The following is a 16,585-nucleotide window of genomic DNA, read 5'->3' as shown; positions in this document are numbered from 1 at the left end:
CTTGGTTCGTGGAGCTCTTTGTTCTCCGCTTGGTTCCCAGCTTGGTGCAACTCATTGGCCTCATCTTGGAGGTGGTTCTTTGAGATAGGCACGCATCGACGGAAAGGATCGGCGCCTCATCTCACCAGCACGTCTTCGGAAGCGCGAGAGGATTCGCTGGAGCTCGGGAAGGGTCGTGGCTCACGGCGATTGGATCCAGCTCGCTCTCGCTGGTGCCCAAGTCCGAACAGCTTGAAGACCACACGAGGTGGAGAGATTCGAGATAGGTTCTGGGTTTCAGCTCATCTGTCCTCAGAGCTGGAGTCCATTATTAAAGGCATCAGCCACCATTTATTGTGTGTGTGCGTGGGCTCGTCTAATAATTAGGAAACTTAAGTGCTTTGTGTGCTGTAAATTATTGTATTGCATTTCGTATAGTCTGTATAGTTCTGCTCTTTCGTGCTTCCCTCGTTCCCCATTATTATTAATAAATACCCCAATTGTTAAATGTTTTCAGCTCGTCGCGTCGATTCTTTCATTGACAGCATTTTGTGTGTTGGTAGTTTGAAAGCCGTTGGTTTGCCGTAAAAGGGGGACATTCGGACCGACAGTTCTCAGCGATTAAGCCTCTCGGAGTCGCGCACGGGAAAGGCTCGCTGAAGCGGCTTGTTTCGTATGAGTTCCGTCGAGGGTGGAATACCCTGGTAGTTGGATCACATGGGTATTTAGGTAAATTGAAGATTGGCAATCGATCCTACCCCACGTGGTCTGCCCATTGGCGTATTTCGGTTCTTGTACAAGGACCCGTCACTCGGAGTTATCCGGGCGGTGATCTATGTTCCGGGCGATCGGTCGGGCCGACTCGACTTGCGGCTCCGTCTGAGCGGTCGGTTCGCGGCCGACCACCGACACTGTAACAATATATATTGGGTAGTCGATCCAGTTGAAAAAAAGAAAAAAAAATCTCAAAAAAAATTGAGATTTTTTTTTTCCTACCCTTATTATCAGTATTTTGGTCGATATGTTTGTCTGTTGGGTCGTCTATCTCGTCGAAAAAAAAAGTTTGAAATTTGTTCTACCCTTATTATCAGTATTTCTGTCTCTGTTGGGTAGTCGATCTAGTCGAAAAATAAATTTGCAAATTTTTTTTGGGGAAATTTGTTCTCCCCTTATCACTTTTTCCGTCGATATTGTTGCGGATTCGCGCCCGCCGGCGTGCAAGCGGCCACGTAACTCGAATCGCGGCACGTCGCCCACCGGACGGACAATCCCGTCGTGACCCTCTCGGACTAACGCCGGGAACTAGTCACGGGTGGACCTTTCGGCCTCACCACGATCGTGCCAATCGGCCCCCCGCGTGGGATAGGGTTGCTCGCCAAATTCGACCTACCGAAGTACCCACACGGAGGGTAGACCGGGCGATCGCACCTCGCCGCAGGTCGACTTCGGACACGGGCCACTTTAAGCGACCTGTTCCGTACTATCGGGATAACCGAGCGGTGTTATCGTCAACCTCGACGGTTCGATTAATTATTGGGCGTATTTAGCCCACGACCAACCCTTTACGTTTCAATATTCAATAAAGATAAAGTTGGAGATTCAATAAAGGAAAAGACGAAGCGAAACGGGAAAAACAGTTCAACATAAAGCACATTTATTCCATGGCAAACGGAAAGCACACATATACAATTATACAGCAAAAGCAAATGTAATAGACGAAACACCACAATAATGCACAAAAAGCAAATGTAAAAGAGAAAAACACACTGCAGATCTACTACCGACTACCGAGCACACGGCAACACTTATACAGTTTTACTTCACAGACGGCGCCGACAACACATATACTCAAAGCAAAAGAAAAAGGGACCACCCTCCACTATGAGGGGGCAGACGGGCCTGGGGCCGAGACCGCGTCGAGCCTACCCGTCTGGTGATGAGCCGCAAAATGGCCGTGGCGCCCCGACTCCGCGGGCCTCGCTGGCACTGCCTGGTATGGGGTGGGAACGGGGCCCCCTTCTCGCACTATCTCAGCGCGGGGGGAAACAGGAGGGGGTTGTTGATGCTCGGGGGAATGAGGATATCTCGCTGGCTCGGGTCCCGCGACGAGCGTCTCCACCGCGACCTCGGTCGCGTTACCGGCCTCCCCTCTCCGCAGCTCCCCGACTCTGACACGAGCGCCCTCTCGACTGCCTTCGCCGCCGCCACCTCTCCAACTCTCCCACTCTCCACTCTTCTCAGCTCCGTCCAACTGCTTTCTCCGACTCTTCTCTTCTCTTCTCTTCTCTCCTTGACTGACTCAACTACTCCGACTCTTCCCAACTCAACTGCCTTTTTGGCGAGCGAACGCGGCCCTTTATAGCCCCCGTGGCTTCGCTCCTTCACCTTCGACCCTTTACCTCTGGCTGGCTCCCCATTGGACAGAGGAAAAGTGGGCGTGAATGCTTTTTGATCCGCGAATCTGCATATAGCGACCACACTCCGACGCACCTGGAGGCGGGGCCAAATCGCCCCATGCTCGCTGATAGGACGGAACAGAAGTGGGCGTGAATCGTTTTTGATCCGATTTCTTCGGAAAGGCTGGTGTTTTTGCACCCGCGCTCGGCGTGCGCCCTGCACGAGTCCAGGATCGGTGTCCACAAGCGGCGCGGGAATGGCGGTGATGCGATGGTTGCGAGAGCGAGATGTGACGGCAAGGGTCGTGGCTGTGGTTGTGAAGCGGCGTTGCGGTTGGTGGTTGTTGTGTGATGGCTGTTGAGACGTGGTTGGTGGTGGTAGTAATGGTAGTAATGGCGGCTGGTCCAAAATAAAGAGAAACGGCTATCTAGAAGGGTCGCAGCCCGAATGAATGACATTTATTCCCTCGAAACAACGGGTTTGGGCCTAACTACACATATACTTACAGAGATATCTCACCTCAGGGACCTGAATGGTGGTTTGCGAATTTCGTCAACCACAACAATATGTTTGTCTGTCTGTCCCTCTGTTCAGTCCAGTGCTCCGTTAATACAATGGCGATTGAGATGAAACTTGGTAGGTTCATACCATGACAGAGTTGTGTGCAAATGAGAACTATTGCTATGGACACCACCGTTGCTGAGCAACGGGACTTTGAAAATTTTGAAAAATCATAAAAAATTAATTTTTCGAAACAAAAATCGGGCCCCGAGCGACTGTGGGCAGTACATTCAGCCATATTGTCAAAAAATTGCAGCCGGATCCGATGAAAACTGTCGGAGAAGATAGACTTTGAATGAACCCTGGTCGAAAACAATAAAAAAACGAAATTCGTTATATCTCAGAGACCATGAGTCAGATATACATGAAACTGGTATGGTAGGTTCATGGTATGTTCGAGTTATGGATGAGAAAGAACCGTTGCTACGGACCCCTCCGTTGCCTAGCAATGGCCGACTACCCATGTCTGCCTACCGGCTTGTACATATATATATATATATATATATATATATATATATATATATATATATATATATATATATATATATATATATATATATATATATATATATGTATGTAAATAACATTTTTCAGAGACTTTGGCATGACTCAGCTTTTGTTTGTAATACTGACCTCCCAGACACAGAGCAAACATTCAAACCATTAAACCACCAAGTGGCCACTTTCAGCCATTTAATAATGATTGCACAAAGTGTACTACCTCACGACTGTATGAGTGTAGGGTTATACATCCTCCTCTGCTTGTGTTGTGACATCACACAAAATTGTTTGCAAACATGTGCTGATGTGCACTGGGAAGAGATTTTCCACCACATGTACCTCCAAAGGCATTCCAAAATTTTGTGTTAGGTGACTGATTTCATACTATAATTGGCTTGGGGCTTTGGGAAAGGGTGAATCTCTTTAACCTTTATTAATATCAAAGGACTCACTTCTTAGCATTCCAAAAAAATTGTATTTCCCTGGATGCGATGAGACCGAAGTAATCGAGAGAATGTTAAGGACACAAAATTCGGTCTATGCCCATGCTTTGCCCAAAAACCTGTTTATTGCCCTTTGACTTAAATGTCAAGAGCAAAAAATGGCTTTCCAGACTGATAAGCATTTGAAACAGTCTCAGCTGTTCAGCAAAACTTCAGGCACCAAACATTGCTTTCCTTACAAGTGTCCACAGGTGCAAGTTCACTGGCTTGGTTATTGAGCTGAAGCTTGCTCCTTGTAGAGTCACTTAGTTTATTTTTTACACCTTTTTAAAATGAATTTTGTTCTCCTCTTTCATCCAAGTGTTCTCTAATTTACATCGGAGTGCTCAAAGCCTGATGAAGTGCATGTTTTATTGATCTGTGCACAGACAAAGCGTCATACCATGCGCAGCCTTTCTGGAAATAACTTTGAGAAGGCTATCCCCTCTGCTAGAGTTAGCTGTGAAGGTGATGGATTTGAAAAATATTCCATTTCATGATGTTGTCACTTCCACAAGCTAGAGATAAGCCAGAAGAATGAATGGAGCAGTTACAGCTTCAGCTACATGAGGACACCATTGATTCGTGGTGCTTTCTATCCTCGTGAGGTTGCAGATCTACATCTGGCCAATGGTAATCGGAAATGTCTCCTTGGTGCGCAGCACAGTCCTCAATTGTTCAGGTTGTGGATGTGATAGATTTTTTTTTCCAAAATAACCAGTGTCATGTCAGCCTGGCCAAATTATAAGCTTCTGCTATATCGTAATCTTCAAAGTTACTGTACCCGTGGCACAGCCATGCCTTCGTGATAATGCAGCCAGCAGAGGATTCATAATTTAATCCCGGTTAAACATACATTCGCAGATAGAAAAAAAAAGAAAGCAAACATTCCAGGTTGATGTGCATTTCTTGACTGAGTTCTATCTCTTAGAACCGATGCAGTACCAACAGGGTATTCATGTAAGTGTATTCACATCAGGTCAATCTTTGGATGGACTGCCACTGGCAACATGTAACCAAATGCTACCTGGGATGAAACTGACTCCACTTACAGGCTTGCCAGTGGGGAGGGTGACTGTGACAACCTGTAGGACTAAAAACAACACCTGACAAAGGGCGGATGAGCTCTCTTTTGGAGCCAACGGTCATCCAGTAAGGAGACGGTGTCTCCCCTCCCCCCCCCCAAAAAAAACAGATTCTGTTGAACTGGTTCATGGCAACTCAGGTAGCCTGAGAGGTATAGCAGAACCCTTTATGGAACAAATGCCATCAAAAGGTAGATGAGCTACTATAAACCAATGACAACCACCATACTACACCTATGGGGGATGAGGGTAGATATGCTGTGTTGCTAAAGCTATGGAAGGCAAGTTTCTCGTCCGGTGGATGACAATGCAGTGCAATTCTGTCCCAACCACTTTTGTACCATCTTCTTGGTATCGGTGGGCACCGCTTTCAGTTTTTCAGTGCTTATTCACGAAAAGGGGGGTATCACATCATGAAGCACACCATTCATCGTGAAGATATTAATTAAATTGTTTTTTTCCTCTCCTTTTGATGAATACACCAAATATGCAAAGGTGGCTAATTGAATATATGATAATACCTCTGGCTATGAGCAGACTACACAAGGGAGATCTACCATTCACAAGCCATGGTGGGCGAAAAAGGTACGCACATTCACCTCTAAGCTGTCCAAGACTGGGTTTGAATCCTGACCCAGCTTTCAACTTTCATTTTCCATGCATCTACTTCCGGTTGCTTTCCCGAGGCCACGAGGGTGACTTACAGCTGGGGGTTCATTTGGACTCTTGATGTCCCTCATTGCAGCCATGCACATGACATATAGTTTGCGAAACTGATGTTCCTTCTTTCTCTATATCTTCTAATTATGTGACTATTCAATCCAATGAAACCCGTTCTCAACCTGCATTTTGAGTCTCGCCACCAAGGGTCCCGAAGTCCAAGCCACTAACTATTTGTTTTGCTAATATCAAAGGGGTTTGTGTGAATTTCTCTGCCATACAATCCTTCATGCAATTGAACTCTCCAGATCTGCTTTCTCTCTGAAACTTGTCTCCACACTGAGGTGATATCGAAATATTTTGTTGTGCCTGGCTACATCCTCTACGTACTTGATTTTCCACCTTCTCATGGTTTATGTATTTATGTAAAGGCATCTCAACCACTTGGCTGTGACATCTCCCTTGAGGATACGATACAAGAGTTTTTGTGCTTACACTTCGCACTTTTGCATTCCATTGTCTATCTATATTTTTGGATTGATCTCCATCATCGCCCAATTGTGCTATTTTGATAAAATCTCCTCAAAAAAAAAAAAAATCAACCTCTTTGATGAGCATTTTGCTGCAAACTCCATGCTTTAAGTAGATGGAAACCCATTGCTTGTTTGTCCTTCCTGTGTTGACACTCGTGTTTCCACTGTTATCATACCCAGGAGAGTTGATAAGATTATTCAAGGGCTTGACATCTCAAAAGTGACCGGACCAGATCAAATCCTTGCAATTGATTTAAAGATGCGTTCACCAGGACTGTCTTCTGTTCTCTCAAAATTGTATAGTTTGTGTCTGGCAAAGTCTGTGTTTCCACTGATCTGTAAGCAGGCTTCAGTAGTCTCTGTCTTTAAAGGCTCTGGTGAAATATCAGATCCTTCTTACTCTCAGCCTATTAGCCTTCTACCCATTATGAGCAAAGTGTTTGAATCCTTGATCAAACTGCAACTCATGAATCATTTGGAAACTCTCAACCTCCAAAGTGATGCCCAGTTCGGCCTCCAGCATTCAAGGTCGACCGGTGATGTCTGATCTCCAATCACTCGAGGGACATGTGAATAGTGCTTTGGATCATTTGGTGAAACCAGTGTTGGTGCTTTTGACGTCTCAAAGGCTTTTGACAAATTGTGGCAAAAACCCTTACGGCTTTTGACAAAAATCCACAAGCTAAAATCATATGGCATCTCTGGAGAATTGCTTGTTACAATTTCTGATTTCCTTGCAAATCACCAAATCTCTGTGGTACATGAGGGACAGTCATCCCTTGCCCATAATAGGAATGCTGGTATTACTCAGGGCTCTGTGTTGGGTTTTACTTATCAATTATCTGCCTGATTGTATCGTTTCACAGTTAATTTTTTTACACAGATGACAACACCGTATACTAGCTTTCCAGGAACAATGTCTCCTGCTTCCCGTGTCCAGGGCAATTCCTCTCTCACACAGGACCGAGAGAGTATGATAAACTGGCGAAATGACTGGCTCATTACTTTCAACCTAAACAAGACATGTGTTGCCTGTGTCCACTCAAGATCACCCTGTTTTTCAACCCTAGTGGGTCACCTTTACTGGTCAGGTATGGAAGCATGCGCCAGAGCAGTGCGTCGCTGCGTCCACTTTCTGCCGGTACTCCAGGGGCCTCCGTCTGGCCATCCCCCAGGCAGATACCTGGCCCATCCCCATCTCCTTCAGATGCCGATTAACCTGCTGCAACCACGAGGCACGTGGTCGGCCCATTGGCCTCCTCCACCCCTGAGACTCGCTCACTGAGAGAATCTGGTGAGCAGGATCAGCGTCAGGAAAATGAGCCACATGTCCATACAGCGGCAGCTGACGCTCACGGACTATGCAGGTAACAAATCTCATTTGAGTCTCTCTCAGCAACCGCTCGTTGGACACAAAGTCCGACCAGCGATAGCTAAGGATTCTCCAAAGAGACCTGGTACCAAAGGAATTAAGTCCGTCTCAGATCCTTGGTTAGAGTCCAAGTCTCACATCCATAGAGTAAGACTGGAAGCACCAAGAACCTGAACACTCGGACTTTCATCCTCCCGCACAGGTACCGGCAGCGCCACACCCCATGATCCAGTGAATCCATGACTCCCCAGGCCCGACCCAGACGTCTCTTCACCTCTGACTCACAGCCGGCAGAGACATGAATATCACTGCCAAGGGAAGTGAATCTCTCCATGACCTCAACATCCTCACCACAAGCAGGCACAGACAGGACGGCAGCATCCAAGATGGCATTTAAAGCCTGGATCTTAGTTTTGACCCAGGAAACCCATAATCCCCATGGCTCCGACTCCTCATTCAGCACCTCGAGGGCCCCCAAAAGGATATCTAAAGCTTCCGCAAAGATGACTGCATCATCTGTGAAATCAAGGTCAGAGATCTTGACATTCCAAAACGATGCACCGCAGCTTGATCTCTCCGACATCCTCCTGAGAATCCAGTCCATTCAAGTGCTGAAAAGTGTGGGGTCCAGTACACACCCCTGATGAACTCTAGTAACAACTGGAAATAAGTCAGAGATGGTACCACCACACTTCACAGCACTCTTAGTACCAGAGTAGAGTTCAGACATCAGATTGATCAGTTTTGGTGGCACCCCACAAAGACCAAGAATCCTCCAGAGGGCATCCTGATTCACTGTATCGAACGCTTTACAGATATCAACAGAGGCTGCAAGCAGCCCCTGCCGAAACTCTCGTCTGCGTTCGGTGAGGACCCGAAAAGCAAAAATACAGTTAATCGTTGACCTCTTTGGTGTAAAGCCTGACTGCTCGGATTATTATTGATAGGGTTCGCCACCATCTGCTTGAGCACTTGCGTCCAGAGTAAAGACCTTGCCCGGCACTGAGAGCAGCATCACCCCTCGGTAGTTTTTGCAGTCTTGGCAATCACCCCTTTCCAGAGAGGGACAACAAGGCCCCTCTTTCAGTGAGTTGGGATGATGCCTGTGTTCCAGGCAGAGCACAAAACTGCATACAATGACACGAGTGCAGCATTTCCACCAGCCTTGAAGTTCAGTATGGATGCCACAGATCCCTGGAGCTTTACCCCATTTAAACTGGTTCACCGCAGCCTGTGTTTCCACAAGCGAAGGTGGACCACAGTTGATTGGAGGGTCATCAACAGGGATTGTAACACCCCTGACATCCAACTCGATAGGTGGTGGATCAGCCTGGTACAACCGCTCAAAGTAACCGGCCCAGCGGGCCTTCACTTCGGACTCCTCTGTCAAGAGCCTACCATCCTCCACTCTACCTGCAGTACACAAAGGGATGGGCTTGGATGAACACAATGCATGAATTCCCTTGTAAACAGGATGAGAATCCCTTTACCACAGGTGATGCTCTACCCCCTCACAGATTCCTCACACATAGGCCTCCTTGTCCACCCTTAGCGCATGTACAGTTTTACACCTCAGCTCCCTGAACAGCTCAGCTCTGCCATTCAGCTTGGCCCAGTGACTGGTCAATGGTATCCAGTGTCCCTTGAGAGACAAAATTCTTCTTTGCCCTACGGTGAGTTCCAAGACATCCACCGGCAACATCAAGGACGGTGGTCTTGAAGACACCCACAACTCTTCAGGACCTCCCAAAGCACCCAGAATCCTCAAATCTCCACTCAACCTGTTCGCAAACTCCTCAGCTGCCCTCTCATCCTTGAGCTTGCCAACATCCAGCCTAGGCTGGGATGGTATCATTCTCCAGGATTTAAGGTGCAGCTTTGGAGTTGCTGCAACAAGCTGGTGGTCAGTGTTGAGAAACTGAGCACTCCGGTAGACCCTGCAGTTCTGGATCATCCTCCAGCAACCATCAACGATGACATGGTCAATCTCCTTTGCCACACCGCCAGCGTTCGAATGCCAAGCCCAGCGATGAGCTTGTGGGCACTGAAATTATGAACTGGCCACCCTAAGTCCATGACTTCTTGCAAAGTCAAGTAACTTAGTGCTATTCTGGTTCATAGTTCCTGACCCATGGGGACCAACACACATCTCGTAACCATCCCTTTCAGTTCCAGTCGATGCATTGAAATCCCCCAAAACTAGAAGTATATCTCGTCTGGGGCATTGATGAACCACAGACTTGAGCGTCGCGTAGAATGCATCCTTTATGGTGAGATCACTGGCCTCAGTCGGAGCATAAACAGAGACCAGGGAAATGACACCTCAGGAGTGATGAATCCTTGGTCTCATAATACGCTCGTTGACCAGTTACCTCAATTGTCATTGGAGTCAACTTATTGGACACAGCTACAGCAACTCCTTGGGTATGGTAACCATCAGCGCGACCAGACCAATAGTAGGTGTAACCACCCACCATGATCTTGCCGCAATCCCATCTCCGAACCTCAGAGAGAGCTGAAATACTGATGTTCAAACGCTTGAGCTCAGATGATAACGGAGAGAGGTTATCATCCTCTCTTATGGATAAGACATTCCAGGCACCCACCCAAAGTAATTGTGTTTGGACCACCTCAGGTTAACCCAAGGAGACTGCCTTCTGGTGGACGACACCTCAGCACCACTCTGACACACTCTCCCACAATCTGACCCGGGAATGTTACACCGTGGTTTCCCTCCTATCATCAAAGATTGGGGGTTCCGAAGGCTTTGCCCCAATCCCGTTATCCGGTGAGCTGCCCTGCGAAGGGAAGCTGCACAGGAGGTACTCCCACGGAGTGGGTTTTCAGATTTTTTTGCGTTTTTGTGTTTTGCGGAATGAAGGGTTTTATCATGGCCGGAATGCAAATCCATTTGCTTGGATTGGATACAAGCTCATTCATCAGCTGGGAAAACAACATCTCTGGTATCAGCAAGTGCGTCTCTCAGTGCCTTGGCTGCTTATATTGTGCTTGGCGATACCTATATAACCTGTCATGGAATATTGTTGCAACATTTTGCCTGGTGCTGCAGCCTGTCACCTTACTCTGAATAATCCAGCGACATGCTGTCAATCTGGTGGGACAGGAGTTCGCATCATCCGTTGAACCTCTCTTCGTCAACCGCAGTGTGGCTTCTTTGAGCTTTTATTTTTTTTATTTTTTGCAGAATTCTTCCCATCCATATATGCCTCTGTCCCGAGGAGTAAGACTATGAGGTAATCTTCTCATTTCGTTCCCTATACTTCATCACTTTGGAACTCTTTACCTGCATCCTGCTACCCCCTCAGTCCGAACCTCCCTCAGTTCAAGAGGAATGTCAATAGATTTCTTCTTTCTGTTTAATATCTATACTTTCCTTTGTTTTGCATGCCTGGTGTTGGCTTAATGGTTAGAGTGGTGAGCTTTGGATCCTCGAATCCTGAGTTAAAATCCTGCTCAGCTGTTGAATTAATACCAGGTGGGGTTAACTCGACCTGTCATCCTTCTGAGGTCGGCAAAATGAGTGCCAGCATGCTGGTATACTGTGTCGGAGTGGTGACCCGTCCAGGATTGTGACCAATAGCCAAGGAGACTGCAGAACCAACACTCTGCACAGAGCATGGTCCCAATTTCCTCCTCTTTTGTATTGCCCCCACCTTGAGTGGTCTTTGGCTTTATGGTGGGCAAAATTCCATAAAGAAATCCTGGTCTTTCACAGGCAGGGTGATTGCTATCATTTCACATGATTCAATGTGTTTGCCATCCCTCAGATTGATATTGAACTGGGCCTCCCGTCTGCCAGCATGAGTTGGTGGATGTTAAATATTGCATGGTGTCCTTCGTAAAGAGTAGGCGAGCTATTGCTGGCACCATGAACATATTCACATTCCTACCATAACTAATGCTGGAAGGCAATGGCAAACTACCCAGTAAAAACCTCGTCAAGAAACTGCTTCGGCAGTACCGACACTCTGTAACAGAGCATGGTGCATGAGAAAACCAGTACCCACAAATCACGTGTTTGCTCTTTAATGCGTATGCTGAAAAATCAAAATGGCTGCAAGTAAAACGAAAATGGCACTCGGTGGAACGCATACCTTCACTCGGCTGAACAGTTTACGTTTTGTATCCCACTGATGGGCCGGTTATGGATCCAGACCTGAATCCAAATCGAATTGGCGTGTTCTTGTCACCCATCCAACTCGTCCACCTTGTTTTGTCATAATCCATCGACGACTTTTTGAGATACCATGCTATATATCGTTTTTGGCCCCGTCTCTTAATGATAAAGAATCATTCAGAAATCAAATAATTCTCGTTTCTGGATGTGGATCTGGATCGGGATCTTCATCACAATCAAATTGATTCGTCCTTGTCACACACCCAATCTGCCCACCAGGTTTCATCCGAATCAGTCCACAACTTTTTGAGATCGCGTGCTATTATTTCTCGTTTTTGACCCCATTTCTCAATGGTGAAGAATCACTTCAAAAATGCTTGGATCCTGATATGGGTCTTCACCAAAACCGAATCAATTCATCCTTGGTCTACACTCAACCTGTCCACCAAGTTTTGTCTGAATCCGTCCATAACGTTTTGAGATATCCCGCTTACAGACAGAGAAACAAACCGACAAACAACACACACATCATGCTCAGCACAATACTTCTTAAATCTACCCCCCCCCCATATTAATGACAGTAATTAAAGTTGCCATTAATACATCAAATTGTCCATTTCATTGAGACTAAAATTGACAACCTCAATCAAAGCTCAGGTCAATCAGATGAAAATTGATGATTTAGAAGTTTGACCTTGAGTTGACCTTTGACCTTTTGACATCGGAAGCGGCTGGTTTCCCAATTCAGCGACCCAAAATGCAAATCCTGTTCAATTTTCAAGTAAATCGGATGAAAAATGATGATTTTATAAAGTCGACCTTGATCACCTTTGACCTCAAAATCAATAGGCTTCTCAATTGTGAATACATCTACAACTTGGCGAAGTTTCCTGACAATCACTTTGGAATTGTGACCCGTAGGCAATTGACAGAAAAACAAACAGACAGGGAGACAGAATAACAAAGTCGACTGACTAATACACTTGCAAATCTTCGGTTTTGCAAGTAACAAGCAGATAGAGGTAATAACAAAGGTTGGAAGAGCAAGTAATTAGGAAGTTTTTAGTTGGTTAAAAACATAATCTTTTGAAATGTACAGATAATTAATCTGTTGCACAGTCTGGTGCCGATTGCCTGAAGAAGACCACGGTATTTGACTGGTTCACTATATTTTTATGCAGCCTGTGGCTGCATCATTTGTGGTAGCAAAACTGTGCTGCTGATGCAGTGCCTCTATAAGTTCGAGCAGGAAATTGTAATTTGTTAATGGTGCCAACAATAACTCGCCTACTCTTCACGAAGGACACTGAATTTTAACGTTCACAAACTAATGCTGGCTGTAATTTGTTAATGGTGCCAACAATAACTCGCCTACTCTTCACGAAGGACACCGATTTTTTTTTTTTTTTTTTAACGTTCACAAACTAATGCTGCCAGATGGGACACTCAGGTTAACATCCATCAGAGAGCAGGCACATACATTGAGGCCTCGCCTTGCATGCAAAACACCAGGGTGACATTTATAGTGAGGTCAGGATTCGAACCCAGGCTTGACAGCGAAGGAAGTGAGTGTGCATACTCATCGGCCATCATGCCAGCCCATTATTTGACTGGTGAAAATCATTCAAGGATGGACGTCAAAGTGCAAGATATGAATCACGTGCAGCGTGAAGACTGCCAGCCATCTCGATAACCAACGTAAATATCAAGCGAGATAAGTGTCTCATTCATTTTGACTGACAGAGTATTTGCTAGTTCATCGTATAAGTTCAGGAGTGAAAATTAGTGCTTGCAGTGTTGAGTTTTGAACCATCCTAGCATATATAATTTGACCTTTGTACAAGTATTTCGCAAGACATATACCTTTGGACCAGCTATAGCAGCCTGGCCAAATTAGAAAGTCCAAATGTAGATCATGCACAGTAATTGTCTGGCTTGTCAATACCTTTGATGAGTCGGTTAGTGTCCAATCAGGGATCAGGCTCCACGAGTTGTTAATATCCAAAAGGGAATGTTGTCTCATTGGAGGAACACGAACAGAGCCTTATCGTACTGTCTCCGTGATTTAATCTGCTTTTGGAAGTTTCAAAGCAGTTTTTTTATTTAATTTTTTGCGTTTCGAGAAACTGACCATCCTCCATTTGGTTATCCTTTAAGCATCAAGTAAACTAAGAATGAATTAAAAAAAAATGATGAAGGCCTAAATGTCAGCTCCATCAATTGTCTGAAAGTTTATTTGCCAAAAGTGGTTCTCTCTGACATCATCGTATTAACTGTTGAACATTAACTCTCTGTTTGCTCCCTACAGTTTTGTCTCCCTCCTCCCATCCCACACCCCCCCCCCCCATGAACTTTGTACTTTGCCTTTCATTTGAAATCAGATCAGGGGCCACTGTCTTCCTCACTCCTGCTCTACCTTTCAGCGCTTTCGTCCTTTTTTTTCATGTCTCCACTAATTTTTCTCACTTGTATTTAGAACATACAGTATTTCAAATCCACTGCTTTTGTAAGTGTAAAATATGAAGGTTTTCTATCTTGCGCTGCTCCTCTGTTCATCCGCAACTCGTTTTTTGTCTCTTGGAGGTAAGATTTCCGATTCTCTTGCTGAGTCCTATGATATCGCCGGTCCCACCTGAGCTGGCCGTTGCCTTGGCTGCACCTGAATGTCTCATCGTCTCTGCAACATGATAGATGAACATATAAAAGGGGATAACACATCGGTCTTGGATAAATCTTCCAGCAGAAATCCGTCACCAATTGAATGCCACCTCACTCTATGCTTTTGGAATTTCGAATGTGACTTCCTCCGTTTGTAATTTATTTTAAAGCCAAATTGCCAATAAATGTTGCATCTTCCATGCCAATTGAAAATCACCGCAGGCTTTGTATCATGACGTCTGCTCAGTTCAGTTACCCTTTAGTATTTCTAATGGCGAAGCAATCAACGTTTTCATTACGGAGGGATGAACGTTTTGCCAAGGAAAGAGCGGTCGATATGTCATTTCCATTTCCCTTTTGTGTGACCCGGAATACACATGGAGCATCCTGAAATAGATTCAGAAATTGAAATTGCATGATTTTTATATTATGATGGCAGTTTGATAATACAAGAGAGCAAACTATGTTGTACCATGTCGATGTCTTCCTATCGAGGATCGTATGTGCGCTTCGTTATTGGTGCAACCACAAACAAGCTCGAGACCTCTTTATTTACAACAGTGAAAAATTGGAATTTTACCAAAAAAGGCAAAGCGCACAATGACAGGGTTTTAAGAGAAAGATGGTAAGAATTAGTGTGTTTGGTATTCCTACACGAGCACACAGCTCGTGATGTTGCGATACCATTTTCAAATCCGGTACGTTTGGTTTTCAAAACTGAAAGAGTCACCAACTGCCATCGCTGTTCATTTAGCAAGGCTTGGGTCCAACGTTTCGACCACTTGTATTGGTGAATTCGACCAAAACACAGACTAGCCAATGATTCATCATCACGTGCCATTCTATATACAGTCGGTTTTGCCGATGCAGTTTCTTGTCAAAGGTTGCAATCCTTGACAGGTCACCACTCTGCCACAGAGACAATCATGAGTCAGATATATTATATTGAGATGAATATTGAAAGCTGCTTCTGACCTTTATTTCCTTCTTTCAGCTCAAATTATGGGCCCTCGCTTTCAGACGCATCATGTGTACGTGTACAAGTACGTAGCCTCGGCTGAAACACTGTACGTTCGTGGATCAAGTGGGCAGAATGCTGGGGTTGGAATGACCACACGAGCTCACCTCAGTGTGGCATGGGAAAGAAATGGAGAGCAACTTGTGCGGCTGCAGGTGAGCGTTTTTATTTTTTTATTCGTACAGAAATCTAACCTCATGGATTGCAGGAAGCACAGCTTTCTCACTATATTACGGTCTCTGATGTGGTGTCTTTCCCTCTGTTCTTGAACCGGGAGTTCATATTTTCTATTTTGCACTTTAATATGAGTTTGAATGCATCATGTCAAAATGCATAATGTCACTTCCTTCTATATCCATCTTGTCCACCCCCACGTGTCCTTCACTGCCCCCCATTCCACCCCACACCCTTTGTTTGTCCAAGTCTTGCATTTCAACTCCACTGTTGGTGTCTCCTGCCTCTCACTCTCACTCTTTCACTCTTTCACTCTTTCACTCTCTCTCCCTCTTGTTAGTACTGTCCTGATCTATTGATCATTCCAGCTCTTCAAACAAACCTCGACTGTATACAAAAAAATACTAATTATAAAAAAGGAATATTCTAGTTAATGATAAAATATCATACACCTCTATCTCGACCCAACCTCCTCAAGCCCACCACGCTACATCCTCTATGACACCTTACCCTAACCACACTCTTTATCATTCCCTTTTCACACAAGTCCCCTTCTTCCCTTCACTTCCCCCAACCCCATCAATTATTTTCTTCCAGTTTCCCTGACATTGTCAAGAACTTTGGTGCTACATTCAAGTGCCTTCCTATCAGTTATATCTCTTCTCGTATCGAGACCATAACAATACTTTCATACTTTTCACTAAAAAAGTATATTGATATAATGTTTTTATTAACACATAACTGTATTGTTTATTATATTTGAGTGACGACACTTCGGGTGATCATAAATTACATGGCCTGATATAGAAAGATGATGGCAAATATTTGCAAAACTCTGATTTATACACAAGCCCCTTAAAAGAGACTGCTTAAGCAGCACCAACAATCTGCACAGAGTATGGTCCCAATCTCCTCTCCTCCCTTAAAAGTGTAAATAAAGTTTTACTTTGTTTTTTGACCAATTTTAACCTTTAAATCGAACGACCACGATTGTTTTTTCCTCTCATGTTTATGTTAAGTTCCTGGT

At 45.1% G+C, this 16,585-nt stretch overlaps 1 protein-coding gene across 3 annotated transcripts in view; it reads left to right on the top strand.

The window, feature by feature from the left end:
• The window catches only part of LOC147026123 (microsomal triglyceride transfer protein large subunit-like), a 227,369-nt gene that overhangs the window by 1,721 nt on the left and 209,063 nt on the right, over positions 1-16,585 (top strand). For 2 of the 3 annotated variants that reach the window (XM_085881241.1, XM_085881242.1), the window contains one exon: positions 15,361-15,539. In XM_085881241.1, the coding sequence (XP_085737367.1) occupies positions 15,369-15,539 (171 nt within the window). In that variant the 5' untranslated portion in view covers positions 15,361-15,368. Of the gene's footprint in view, positions 1-14,084; positions 14,292-15,360; positions 15,540-16,585 lie in introns of those variants that run through there. The other variant, XM_085881240.1, reaches the window with a different exon arrangement.

This window comes from Eptatretus burgeri, chromosome 5 (assembly GCF_056783735.1).
Source record: "Eptatretus burgeri isolate ZD-2024b chromosome 5, Ebu_testis_v1, whole genome shotgun sequence".
Taxonomy (NCBI): domain Eukaryota; kingdom Metazoa; phylum Chordata; class Myxini; order Myxiniformes; family Myxinidae; genus Eptatretus; species Eptatretus burgeri.
Note: the sequence above shows the minus strand (reverse complement) of the source record. Positions and strands in the feature narration are given on the sequence as shown.